At 43.5% G+C, this 14,068-nt stretch overlaps 1 protein-coding gene across 2 annotated transcripts in view; it reads right to left on the bottom strand.

Moving 5' to 3' along the window:
- NEGR1 (neuronal growth regulator 1) overlaps positions 1–14,068 on the bottom strand; it is a 268,351-nt gene that overhangs the window by 25,804 nt on the left and 228,479 nt on the right. Inside the window, exon 7 of one of the 2 annotated variants that reach the window (XM_031050831.2) lies at positions 2,780–2,821. The exons of the other annotated variant lie outside the window; for it this stretch is intronic. Coding sequence (XP_030906691.2) covers positions 2,780–2,821 — 42 coding nt within the window. The remainder of the gene's footprint in view (positions 1–2,779; positions 2,822–14,068) is intronic. 2 annotated transcript variants of the gene reach the window in all.

Below are 14,068 nucleotides of genomic sequence, written 5' to 3'. Positions count from 1 at the left end.
GAATAGTCCCTCCCCAGCATCCCTGTAGGCCCCCTTCAGATACTGGAAGGCTGCTCTGAGGTCTCCACGCAGCCTTCTCTTCTCCAGGCTGAACAGCCCCAACTTTCTCAGCCTGTCTTCATACAGGAGGTGCTCCAGTCCCTGATCATCCTCGTGGCCTCCTCTGGACTTGTTCCAACAGTTCCATGTCCTTTTTATGTTGAGGACACCAGAACTGCACACAATGCTCCAGGTGAGGTCTCACAAGAGCAGAGCAGAGGGGCAGGATCACCTCCTTTGACCTTTTTCATAACCTTTAGCTCGCTATTGCAACACTGGAGAAGGATCTGCCTCCTTCCAGCAGGGAAACCTTCTCCAGGATAAACACCCACGAAAGCTGCCATGAAGTAAGTTGGAAGTGACAACAGTAGTTAACCAACGAGCTACAAAGTTTAGATTAAGGAGGAGGCTGCTGCTTTGTATTCTGAGTTTTCTGCCTCCACCTTCCTCCCCAGCCTACTGCCTTCTCCAACTGCAGCACCTGAGGGACTTAGTTTCTGACCCTTTGGATTTCCTTTAATAGCCTTTGCAGCTGCATAACTTCATAGCAACAGTGATGGTATCATCTAGTGTTTTACCAGCCTATCCATTCTAAGAGCTTTTCTTTAAACAAAACCCCATTCATGTTGTCTTTCAGGGAACAGATACATTTTTTCAACTGCAAACTGACTTCAGAGTCCTTTCCTCTGTCGTTCCAGTTGGATTCAGTTTGTATCTATTACAACTTTAGCTTCTTCTAAACTTTTCCTCTGTTGTGTCCCATATTCTCAACTTTATGCTGGAAAAAGATCTCCATGTTCTCAGAATTAAAACAGGGATCACTATAAATGGATGGTAAGCATTTCCATCCTGCTCCCAGAAATACATGTCATTTTACTCATTTATCATAAACCTCTGCAGACAGCAAGAATTCAATATTACTTGATTACTTGATAATATTACTTGAATGTCAGGTTTTTGAAGTGAGAAAACACTGTGCTTCTGTGTTGTAGTGCTTACCTATGGAGAATAAACACCAAAATGTTACTAGAGACCATTCCAACCATAACCATCCAGTGTAAACCATCATTCCCTGAGCAGAGCTTGGAACAATATCAAGCTAAAGGGACTTTTCAACCAATTACAAACCCCAGCATTAAATGACACATAGACCAACCAAGGTTCTGCTATCACTACGTTGCACAACTGCTATAATAACCACAACTCTCTTTGTTTTCCTGGCTTCTGTTAACTACAAAAATAATTTATCAGCTTATTTTCAACTGCTTCATAGCCCAAAGCAACTGTGAAAAATCACAAGGATAGGGACTTCTATGACAAACACTATCAGCTTCTTGCAGGTTAAGGAAGTGCATCCCTCCCCTCCTACTGCTGCTGCCGTGTTTCATGATGAACGCCGCTCATGCATAAATTGCTCAGTTGTTCTTGTGAAGGGCTTTGCACTGCAGGCATAGCAGATCCTCTGCACGTAGGAGACAGAGTGCTCTGGAGAGCTCACTGCTGAGGAGAAGGCAGACAGGCAGCACCCATGCGTCTGCAGAGGACACCGGAGATTGCCCTTCCTAAGCCCTTTAATTAAAAGCACTGAAGATTTATACACTTGTCTCTGCTCCTCTGAGGTGGGTGGAGCAGTCTGCTGCCTCCCTTTCCTTTTGTAGCTCTGTTTAATCTGTGTTTTTAAATAGGGAGTAGGTTACTGCTTCCTAACAGCTTTACCTTAATTCAGAAAGAAAAGTCTGCTTCATGCACAGGATATGCCAGGGGAAAATTCTCTGCGAGTTTGTCTCCCAGATGATCCCCATAATGCTTTCCAGACTCCTATTGGGGATGACCTGAGCATCACCTATTGTACCACATTATGCACACAGAAATAATATCAGCCTGTTGGGTCTGATGCTGCAACTACATCCCAGTAAAGGGGTTTAAAGTAGAGCAATGGAAGCTAGAGCATGGTACATTACACTCATGACTTCCCCTTTGGGAAATGGTTGGGAATATTCACAGGATCATAGAATAGTTTCGGTTGGAAGGGACCTTTGAAGGTCGTCTACTTCAACTCTCTTGCAATGAGCAGGGACATACAGGCTGAACTGAAGGAGTCCTTTAACATCTCTGGGCAGGGCAGCCCTTGTTTGATAGCCTGTGCCAGGCTAGCAAGCTCCACTGAGGTGTCCTCTGGGAAGCTGCAATGGGAAACGCTGAGAAAATGGGAAGTCAGCACCAATGCCAGGACCTCTTACCACCCACCTAAGGGCAGGCTTTCCAGCTCTCCAGGAACTCCTTCTGGCACCCTAAAATGAGAACCACCTGATGATGAAGTCTTAGATCCATCCTATGAGTCATTCATCGATGAGACAGCAAGAAGTCTGTAAGCCTCAAACCAATGTTCATGTTCACAGCAACACCAGAGCAAAGTCAGGTTATCACAAAGAACAAACACAGCAATAACACCGCACGGCTGCATTGCCCTGCGTACATCAACCTGGGGCAGAGGCTGGATGGAGGAAAACAGGGATGTGGGGAGGGGTTTTCTGAAAGGGGAAACTTGAGAAGAGGATAAGATATGGAGCCTGGAGGGAAAGACAAACCAATGGATGCACAAAGACAGAAGGAGACAGTGCAGCACCACCACAACAAAGCTGCTCGTAATCAATTCCAGTTATTGATATGGCAATGCATCGGTATGAGTCCCTGAGAAGAAGTACCCAGACATACTTCGTGGATGTATGTGGATACTGACCTGGGCTTGAGACAGGACTAGAGGTAGTTGGCTCAATTATTTCTACAAAAAGGGAAAAGGAAAAAAAAAAAAAAAGAACATTTGGGAGTTAATCACACATGGAAGACAAGTACAGAATGAGACAGCAAACAGTCATGCAACAGACACGACACATTCATCACGAGACTGGGCTGGCCATTGCAGGCCGGTGACAAACATGCACCAGCCTCCTGTGCACATGAGCTGCACATCAGCATCTGTCTTTTCCCAGTTGTGTTACTCATCTTCACCATATACAACTCATGTGTCACCATATACAACATCAGGACCATCCCACTCCAAATATACACAGATTATTGCTGCCACCTTGGCAAAGCAACCCTTGGAGCTCTCAAGCTCAGAACCATTTTGCCTGGCTGCAAGAAGGGCATTTTGCCCACCTTACTGAACGTAATTTCCTCTGATGAGTAAAACTTAGGGTAATAACTCTGAAAAAAAGTAATAGTTTTGTGCTTTAGTGAACTTTTAAAATTGCACATCTTTTTAATTACTGAACCTTTCCTGAAGAAAACATTTCTCAAACCCATTTTGAAGATGTTTACTTCACCTGGGGCAACCAATACAAATGACAGAAAGAGTTAAGAGCACAATTCTCCAGCATCCAGCCTAATGAAACAATCACCTGTGGCTTTTCATTATAATTTTACTTTAAAATTCATTATTCTCTGCCTTCTTATTAGCTCTGAATAGTGCTATGCAAAATGAAATACCAGTCCCAATCAGTCTCGCACAGGAGCCAGCACCATCTCAATATAGCCATTCAATACCCTTAATAAAAAAGGTTTAACAAAATTACCAAGCTCAAAAGATCATTGACCACATCTTGACTGTAACAAGAAACTAATGAAAAACCATGTGGGCGAGCTGACAACAATGGATGTACGGGTAATAGCTGAACACATTCTCCTCTCTCGTCCAGTTCTACAATAACTGCTCAGGTTAATGTGATGCAGAAATTATGCTAAGTGACAGAACAGACAAATATTTTGCTAAACAGAAAGTTATGAAGTTTCTGTACCAACTTACTGACACAAAGAACTCTGATAATAGAGATGAATGCTTCCAATCTGAAAAATATTTACTTGACATCTTGACAAACACATCGTTGGTGCTGATAAATTCAAACCACATTACTTAAAATACAATGGAATCGGAATTGTATTACTCCAATAATTTTGAAATTTAAAACCTGTGAAGGTTAGTGACACCTTGAGCAGTCCTGAACATAAAAAGGGTTTAAAGTCTAGTATGAAGGTTTTCTGCCCCTATATGAGGGTAATTTATGTATGTGGCAGTGGAGAGAGCATCCCAGGTTTGTACTCCCTGCCATAGTGCTTGGGTGATGAGGTGCAGGGCAGCAGGAGCTGACTGCTCCCAGCAAGCCTGACACAAAGTCAGTGAAGGACATAAATGATGGTAGGGGATTCTTCTGGGTGTTGTATTGTGCTTCACACAAAGGTTTCTACTTACTGGGTACGGTGTAAATGAGGTTTCAGAACCATAGAATCCCAGCCTGGTTTGTGTTGGAAAGGACCTCAAAGCTCATCCAGCTCCAACCCCTGCCACAGGCAGGGACACCTTCCACTGGAGCAGCTTGCTCCAAGCCCCTGTGTCCAACCTGGCCTTGAACACTGCCAGGGATGGGGCAGCCACAGCTTCTCTGGGCACCCTGTGCCAGCGCCTCAGCACCCTCCCAGGGAAGAGCTTCTGCCTAAGAGCTCAGCTCAGTCTCCCCTGTTCTGGCAGGTTCAAGCCATTCCCCTTGGCCTGTCCCTACTTGTTCTTATAAAAAGTATTTTCCCAGTATATTTAACAGATATAAAGCAAAATTACAGAAAGCTACAGAAGTAATTGTACAGTGAAGACTGATGAACTAAACTGATTTCAGCAGTGTCTGACTTTTACTAAACATGGACTTTTGTCCAAGTGTGCAAGAGCCATAGTGATGTATCTGTGGGTTTTGATTCCATATTCTTAAGACCCTAAATCTGCTTTCTTAGGAGACAGGCACAGTGAAGGTCCTGGCTCATGTCCCATTGCCTAGGGGACCTGGAAGAGCCTGCCAGGGCAGAGCTGAGCTGCTAGGGATGGCCCTGGCCGAGGAGTGCTGCTCATGCCTAAAGTAAGGAGAAAGAGGAACGCAACACACCAGAATGTTCCTAGCTGTCTACACCCATGATGTTCGCTGTGAAATAAGGCTGTACTTCTGCATAAAGCAATGCAGGTTTTAGAAGGAGAAAAAGGAATTGTGTTAAGAGGCTCAGAAAAAGACTAAAGAATTATCAAGAATTCCTCAATTTTGTCTTTTAATGACTGTTTTATAAGGATTTGATTTCACAGTCTTTAATTTTGTCTGAATCTTTATGTTCTGAGAAATTACATCCTGCATCTCATGTCTAATTAGCAGCTTTGCTTAAGTGCATTGTACAATGATGACAAAAGTTATTTTTCTGGCTACCTTACTACAGACTCTTTTCCTTCTGAATTTAGGAGTCAATCTGTCTTGTTGCTATGGCTTCCTGTAAAGGAGAAGGTTCCTCTTGCTGCAGAATAACAACATTCTTTACAACAATGAAGTAAATTAACATACTCTATGAGTACAATAATTCATTAAAAGGCAAAATAGCATACCCAAGCCAGCAGGGATTTTACTAGGATCATGCCTCTTTTGGGAACATTGGATTTAGACTTAATTGTAGGTGCTTAAGGTAGCATAAAATCACAGCCTCGTATCATCACTAAGGCTGGGAGCGAAGGTGGTAATATCATGCATAATTCTTGCAAAAATCTCATTTTTGAAATCCATTATTAGGTTAAGGAATTGGAGAGGTGGATATATTTCTGATTTTAAGTTCTAAACCTCTTTGCAAATCTTTATTCATGAAACTGTTCAGGTCTACGGAGAGAAAACAAAACCAGCTGGTTTTCCTATAAGCACACTAGGCTGGTTCATCAAAACTAAAATACATTAATGACTTCTTACTGGCACTGGGAGGCAGAGGTGTGCAGGGAACAGTGGTCATATGCTAGTAGCTGCACTTCATTTTGCTGGGACCCCAATCCCCCAGGATGAGGACTCCTCAAGTGTGGAAAAACCTGTGATGGTATAATGGGAAATCGTGGTACCCTGTGTCACTGCTGTGATTTCAGTGGAGAGTTCTCCTTCAGCTGAATCTTTTAGATTTGTTTTATAAAGCAGAGGAAAATCAATGTGCCCACACTACCTCTTACTCTGCCCCTTACAGCACCGGCGCTGTCCAGATTGCTGCATCAGTATCCTTGTTATCATAGAATGGTTTGTGTTGGGAAGGACCTGAAGATCATCCAGTTCCAACCCCCTCACACTAAACTGTGCCACACAAGGCTCTGTCCAACCTGGCCTTGAACACTGCCAGGGATAGCAGTAACACCCTTATGGTGTGGTGGGTGTGAGCTAAAAGCATCTAATTATTTTAAAGCAGAGCTTTAATTCAAGCTGGGACCAAAAAATGCAAACAGGAGCATGCTGGGCATAGGGGTATTGCCATAGCATCACTGGCTGCTAAACATACATGGGAAACTGGTAATTAATGTCAAGGTCTACTAACGCCTAAAACCACTGACCAAGGTATTCCTTATACCTACTGACCACATGGTGAATGCTTGGGGATGCTGCCAGAGATATCATAGAAAGCAGAACTTCACAGCAATGGTTTGGGATGAATCTGGGATGAGAATCATAGGATGGCTAGGGGTGGAAGGGACCTTAAAGACCATCTAGTTCCAACCTTATCCTGATGTTTTAGAGGTGCTGCCAGGCACCTGAAATGTGCAGAAGTCATGGAGCTAGCTTAAGGAGAAGGGCTGGTGCACTGAAAGAACCAGGGGCAGCTGCCCTCTGGGGTCAAGGCTGAATCCCTGACTCAGGCACCTTTAAGAAGAAAATAGGGGAAGGTTGGGAGAAGCTCAAGCTCAATCTCTGCAACTGTGCAGGAGGAGAAAGAAAACAAAGTGATCATAGACAGGACAGCAAATAAAGAAGGATTAAGTGCATGGAAGAAGTAGCAATGCTGCTGAGAACAGCAGTCAGCTAAGTGATGCTGGCAGGAGGGGTGTACAAATCACAGCCTGACACTGAGCAAGGCCTGGGAGGAGTAACACAAATTCCTGTAAGCCATGCAAAGAGCCCTGGATGGAGTTTACTGTGACCAAAGGCAGCAATGCAGGGTGGCAGCTGTGGCTGAAGCCATGGTGGAACAGGGTAGGGAGCACTCCAAGAGAATGCTGCATCCTACAATGCTGGTGGAATGGAGTAAAGAGAAGAAAGAGAAGATAACATGGGTAAAACAAACTGTCCGGCTTAACATTAGTTTGAGAAAGGTAGAGAAAAGTGTTCTTGGGATAACACAAGGAAATCTAATTTACCTGGAAAGTCAGATTTTGATAGAGACAACCAGGGAGATTTTAAACAGAGAAATACTACAGGTCCTGGCTTAACAGTGTGACTTGGTGGAGGTGAAGGAGGGGAAATGGGGGATAAGGTGATCACAAAGATGCTGCTAGGGCTGGAGCAGCTCTGCTCTGGAGCCAAGCTGAGAGAGCTGGGCTGGGGCAGCCTGGACAAGAGAAGGCTCCTGAAGGGGAGACCTGAGAGCAGCTCCAGTGCCTAAAGGAAAGCTGGAGAGGGGCTTGGGACAAGGGCCTGTAGGGACAGGCCAAGGGGAATGGCTTGAACCTGCCAGAACAGGGGAGACTGAGCTGAGCTCTTAGGCAGAAGCTCTTCCCTGTGAGGGTGCTGAGGTGCTGGCACAGGGTGCCCAGAGAAGCTGTGGCTGCCCCATCCCTGGCAGTGTTCAAGGCCAGGTTGGACACAGGGGCTTGGAGCAAGCTGCTCCAGTGGAAGGGGTCCCTGTCTGTGGCAGGGGTTGGAGGTGGAGGAGCTTTAAGGTCCCTTCCAACCCATAGCAGTCTGGGATTCCAAAGGGTGTGTCTGTACCACACTGGCAAGGAAAGAAAAAAAAACCTAACATTTTTCTAAAATCAACTTTGATCAGTGGTGTTGAGCGTGTGCTGGAGCCAACTGGCATTAGAGGTCAGCCATTGATGGAGTTTAATAAAGTGCACGATTAAACCCCACAGACTTGTAACTGCTGCTCTAATCCTCAAGAGAAACCTTTGGAGAATATAAGGTACTAAAGACAGCTGGCACAAGGAGGTGCAGTCTAATGTCAAGGACATTTAATGTTGCCTTTACTTGAAGGAAAGAGATAATATCTAGAAAGTCCTTTCGGATCGCAGGTTGAAAAAAGCTTGCAGAGAAAACCTGTTAACAGAATGGGAAACCACCCTATGAAAGGCTACACAGCACAAGGGGGAAACTTACATAGAACAAAAGGAATTTGTTAACCAGAAGCAGTGGCTGGGAAACCCAGCTGGGCTTGGATGAAGTGGGAGCTGCCCAGATACCCAGATGTACAGCACCTTGAGAAGGAAACCATGGAAACCTGCTGCAAAACACCCCATAGGTATCTTAAGGAGAATGAAAGTAGCCCTGCTCACAAAGATAGGGTAGAAAATTAAGCATGGACCTAAAAATATATGTGTATATATTGATAATAAATTCAGTAAAAGCTTAAAAGATGGCATTCTGGATAACAAAATGGGAATGGAAATTGCCAGACCAAAGTCAAAGGAAAATTCAATCAGCTCAGGATACTCAGGTCAGAGGGATTTAAATGCATTTGCACATGAAATTAGCAAATCAACAGTAAATTCAAGGGAAGAGGAGGACAGTAGGTACAGCAGGACTGAGAATGAAGGGTGTGTTTGAGGAGGGTAAGCACATACAGCTACAGCATCGTGGCATTCAAGGCTTTAGAAAAATACAAGCTGGAAGGAGCTTATTAAAGGATACAGACAGGTAAAAATAAGCAAATAAATTAAAGCTGGTTATTACTTTACTAGAGCCCAATTACTTGTAATTATTTGCCTAGAAAATTTCCTAGTATATGATTAAGGAACCAAGTAATTCATCAGCCCCTGTTTGCATGAACTAATGGGCATATACTGAGCACGAATGCATTCAGAAATCCAAAGTGGGTCTGCAGCCTTTATAGTCTGGCTGTCCTCCTCAGAGCTCATACAAAGGAAAACCAACTCCTTAGAGGAGGAAACTCGATTAGTTTATGGAAGGGATTACACGACGGAGCAGCCTGCAGTATAAGGGGATTAGATTCACTGACCCAGGCGTCCTCCCAATCCCAGCCTCTTAACAGCACAAAACAACCTTTTTTCCCCCCAACAGAATGTTAAAAACCCAGACAAAGTGAACATCACGTTGTTTCAGCCTGCAGAAAACCAGCCTGTAAACCTCTGACTCTCAGATAAACCCATACAAACCCCATCTCCCAAACCCACCAAGAGCAGGCACACACTTGCTCAAGGTATACATGCCAGATAGTTTTCCTGTCTTTCCACTTAAAAAGGTGCAGACATGACAGTGATGGATGCATTGTTACTGCTGATACTGGATTACTTCAGTGCTAACGTGATTTATGTCCGGTCCCTCATCCTGAGGAAGCCACATTTCCTTCTCCACTACTCCAGTCTTGACTCCATCATCCATTTGGGATGGATTAAGGTGACTCACAACCGCAGCTCAGTGTCATTACATGGAAATATAACTCTTATGGTGTCTCTCACAGAAGAGTTTGATTATGGTTTTCCACAATATACTTTCTATTATGGGATTTACTACTTCAGTAACATGATTTCAATATTAAGCTGCACTCTGTGAGAGTTCAGACATGTAACAGAGCTCAAGCCGGTGCGTGATGCTTCCAGTTACAACACATTTCAGTCTTACAGAGCGGTCTGCTGATGGAGGAAAGAGTAAACCCACCAAAATGCCAGCCTGTGCTTGCACATGCTGCCAGCCTCCCCACACTGCAAGTCTGGGGTGAGATTTATCAAAATAGAAAGTTGGTAAACCCCAAACTTGCTGACAGTGCTCAAGGAAGATGTAGGAATGAAACCTCTGTGGTGGTGCAAGATGATCTATTATGTGCACAGCACAGTGGCAGCCTGGGCTGTGGGCGAGGGTCTCTAACACAGCCCCTCAAAGCCAGAGCTCACATCCTGACAGGACTTCAGTCCACATTTATAACATCCAAGACAGAAAAGGCAATGTGAAGATACAGCTTGAGAAAGGCAGAAAGCCGTGGGACCACAGACATTCACCTTCATTCTCCTCTCCTTCTCCTGTCTCTTTTTGCCATGCCTCACCCTGGCACGAACATGATGAGAGAAGAGTGCTCATTATTTAGCCCCATTCCCCTTTCTTCCCCTGTGCACCACGTCAGCTCTCTATATGTTACCTGAAACAATAGACAGGACTTCTGACAGCTTTCCTGTCGCTGGTACCTTGCCAACCCCCTCAGTCTTCATCTGCTGCTTCTCCCTCTGCAGTTTATCAAGGCAATGTACTAATTTTTCTAATAATAGATTTGAAATGACAAGACACGTCAAGCAACTGGACTCAGCACTGGACATTCTTAGTCTGTCGAGATGGGTTTTTCCTTGTAAAAATGAGCTTCTTCAATGTAACAGAAAATAAAGTGTTTGTGGATCTGATTTCTGAAGCACAGTTCTGCTCTAAATCAGAATCACAGAGCAGTTTGTGTTGGAAGGGACCTTAAAGCTTATCCAGCTCCAACCCCTGCCACAGGCAGGGACCCCTTCCACTGGAGCAGCTTGCTCCAAGCCCCTGTGTCCAACCTGGCCTTGAACACTGCCAGGGATGGGGATTAAATATTTCCATTAATTACATATTAGCAATATTTAAAATATTATATATATGCATATTTACCAGCGTATGAAGACTGTCAGGGTATCCTCTGCAGATCAAAGTCTTCAAAAAACCACACATCACAGAATGCAGACTTCAACACAGGAGCAGTCCAGTACACTTCCATATCAAGGCAATGAACAGACAGTGGCTTTCCAGCCATATTCCCACTCACCAGCATTGGCTCTGATGCAGGCTGGTGCCTCTCCCCATGCTCCTCAGCTCCAGGCGTGGGAGCACGTTACTGCTGATGCTGGAGCCAGCCAGCAATGTTTGTCACTCACAGGGGATGTTAGTACCCCTAAGGACCGTTTCAATCCATCAGTATAGGGTAATTCTTTGGCAATACTAAAAAGACAATGCTCTTTCCAGTTCTCTGGAGCCCCTGCCCAGCAGGACCTCAGCACCAGCACTGGGACCATTAGAGAATACAAAGCTACAAACACATTCTGTTATTACAAAGATAGCTGCTTTTATCGCTCTGCATCTGGCCCCAAATGGACTGTTTTGGTTGGTGCAATCAATACTGTTAGGATGATCCCCGGTTTTAAAACAAAACCTATTCCTTATTATGAGTCAGATTCTGTTTTTCAGAACGAAAAGCAATGCTATACAAGTCTGAGGAGTAATTTAATTCTTTGTACTCTTCACTATTATGGTGACAGAAAGTCCAGGCTATTTCACAGTAACGATGACAAACAGAAACTAGGACATGTTTTAATTGGGTTCTGTAGCCCTCAACTAACTTCATTTTCTGCCATTCTTCGGGTATTTCAATCCCCAGTGTGAAATGACTACTGGAACCAACCCACGCTGCCTTTAGCTAAAGCCTATGTTTCTTAAACTCTCGTTTTGGGATATGACACAAGAGCACAGAAACCCATTCTCCTCCATAGTGTTTACTTAGGGAGACCGAGAAGTCAGATATACAATCAACAAAAGATACACACTTACTCTGACAAAGCCATAGCACTGGTGCATGTTCCAGTGTTTTCTTCCTAACATTAATCTAGTTTATTCTTGCATTTTGCAGGTATTAACCACTAGCAGGCTAAACAGTTTCCCCATTTATATTCAGTTTAAAATCCCACCAGTTTTCTTAATATAGATATGATTAAAAAAGGTAGGATTAAATATTTACATTTACTATCAAATGGCATTTACATATGCTGCATAAGAGAAAGCACAACTTTATGGGGTATTTTACTATAGGACGGGGGTAGGTGCTTACCCACTATCAGTAATGATGAATCTACGCAAACGCAACTTCTACATCTGTGTTGAAGCACACTGTAGACAGATGAACATGTTTACAGAGGATAAGGAGGGCGTTTTGTAACAGAAGAATACAGAAAGCTGGTTCCATTTCAGTCCTGGTTTGAAGTTAAACTGTGACAGTCTGCATCAGTAGAATCACAGAATCCCAGTCTGGTTTGTGTTGGAAGGGCCCTCAAAGCTCATCCAGCTCCAACCCCTGCCACGGGCAGGGACACCTTCCACTGGAGCAGCTTGCTCCAAGCCCCTGTGTCCAACCTGGCCTTGAGCACTGCCAGGGATGGGGCAGCCACAACTTCTCTGGGCACCCTGTGCCAGCGCCTCAGCACCTCACAGGGAAGAGCTTCTGCCTAAGAGCTCATCCCAGTCTCCCCTCAGGCAGGTTCAAGCCATTCCCCTTGGCCTGTCCCTGCAGTAATTTTCTTACCCCTATAGTATTTTAGTACAGTAAAATATTGAGATTTTTCTGTAATAATGTTTAGATTTGCATGTAATGGAGAAATCAGTAACTGGTCCAAAATACAACTGGCAATGTAACACTAACACATTCATTAATTGAAACACCCCCCTTTCTTAACTATTTTCATTTATGATCTGTGGTAATTAGCCAGGTTTATTCAATCTAATCTCTTCTGGGCTTTATCATCTTAGTTAAAGATTAATGATTTATTCTGAAATGGAGAGCTTTCAGCCTAGGTAAAGCAGAGACTGTTTAAGTGCAATGGTAAAGGGAAAAACATTGCTGATAATAAATCTTCTGGATGGAAACTGCAAGTGGGCTGGGGAGAGACAGGACCTTCATTTATTCTGTGTCTTTCACTCCCCATTAGTATTTTGCAATTACAGTTTGAGCTCTTGTACAGGTTTGAATTATTACACTGTAAGTGCTCAGTAATGGTTTGTTTTATTTAAATGGTTTGTTCTTTTGTTACAGGATGGAATTTAACAGCTCAGTGTCTCTGAGGCATTACAAAGATACATCATTATCAGCTTGAAGCTAGAGACCTGACATGGCCAGGCCTACACCTATGGTACTTTGGGTTTACCTGATATACTTTTTAAATAAATAGTCTAATATTTTGAGACCTGTAGAAAGCCACATTAGTGACACCTTTTAGTGTCACTTTTGCAAAAGAAGCCTGATGAAAGGCATTTCTGAGCAGCACCAGCCTGAGCACCACACATGTTCTTAGCTGGCACACAGAAAATATTGGGATAAATTTCAATTTTACTTAAAATCCTAGTGGAACCTGATTTTCTTACAAAAAATCAAGGAAGGATGCTAAAATAGCCCATTGTTTTAATCTGGAGTCCACTAAAGGTTTTTTATTCATGTGACTTTAAAAAAGTTCCAGAATGACTCATCATGGTTTATGTAGGATCAACTGTTTTATAGTGCAAAAAAACCTGCTTTAAATTTCATTTAATGGGGGTGTGTGTGAACCACTAACAAGCAAAAATTTATTTCCACTATAACCTTTCAAATCATGTTTTAAATAAAGGTCCCACATTTGATATTCTTGCCAGTAAGAGGATGCAATTTCTCTCCCCAGTATCACAACTAGAACTGGAACCAGCAGGTCCTTTCCAGCCATAACCATTCTATGATCACACCAATTTCACATCTGTAGGCTTTACCTTTCTCAGGAATGCCTGACTACTGAGGAAAGGAATATATCAGGAATCTATGCCCCTCATATTGCAGTGTACTCTTTGAGTATCACAAAACTATACCCCCTGGTTCAAGGTCCCATCACTAGTACATAGCTGCACAAGTAATTACAAGCACTGAACTATCAAAAAATGAAGAAGTGAAAGGAATGTCAAGGAATGAAAGGATGTGAATAAATGGATAATGAAACCTTTCAGATCAGGAAAATAAATTGAAATGCTGGAATCTTTACAGGTTTCGGGATGACCCTCAGCACTCACAGCCTTCTGTGGTCCCATGCAAGGTGTGGCTGAAGAAACCCCCATAAAGCAAGTCTGAGAGGCAAATATAAAACAAGCCATGCAAAGGGCCACTTACCTGAGGTCAGCAAAAGGAATTAACTCATTAATTGCAAAGAAAACATAGCAATGGGTGGTTTGTTTGGAGATGAGGAAGGTTACACGTGGAGAGAAGCCAAGAAAAGGCAAAGAACTCCAAA

The sequence above is a fragment of the Melopsittacus undulatus genome, chromosome 6, assembly GCF_012275295.1.
Source record: "Melopsittacus undulatus isolate bMelUnd1 chromosome 6, bMelUnd1.mat.Z, whole genome shotgun sequence".
NCBI lineage: Eukaryota > Metazoa > Chordata > Aves > Psittaciformes > Psittaculidae > Melopsittacus > Melopsittacus undulatus.
This window is presented reverse-complemented; position numbering and strand designations above follow the sequence as displayed.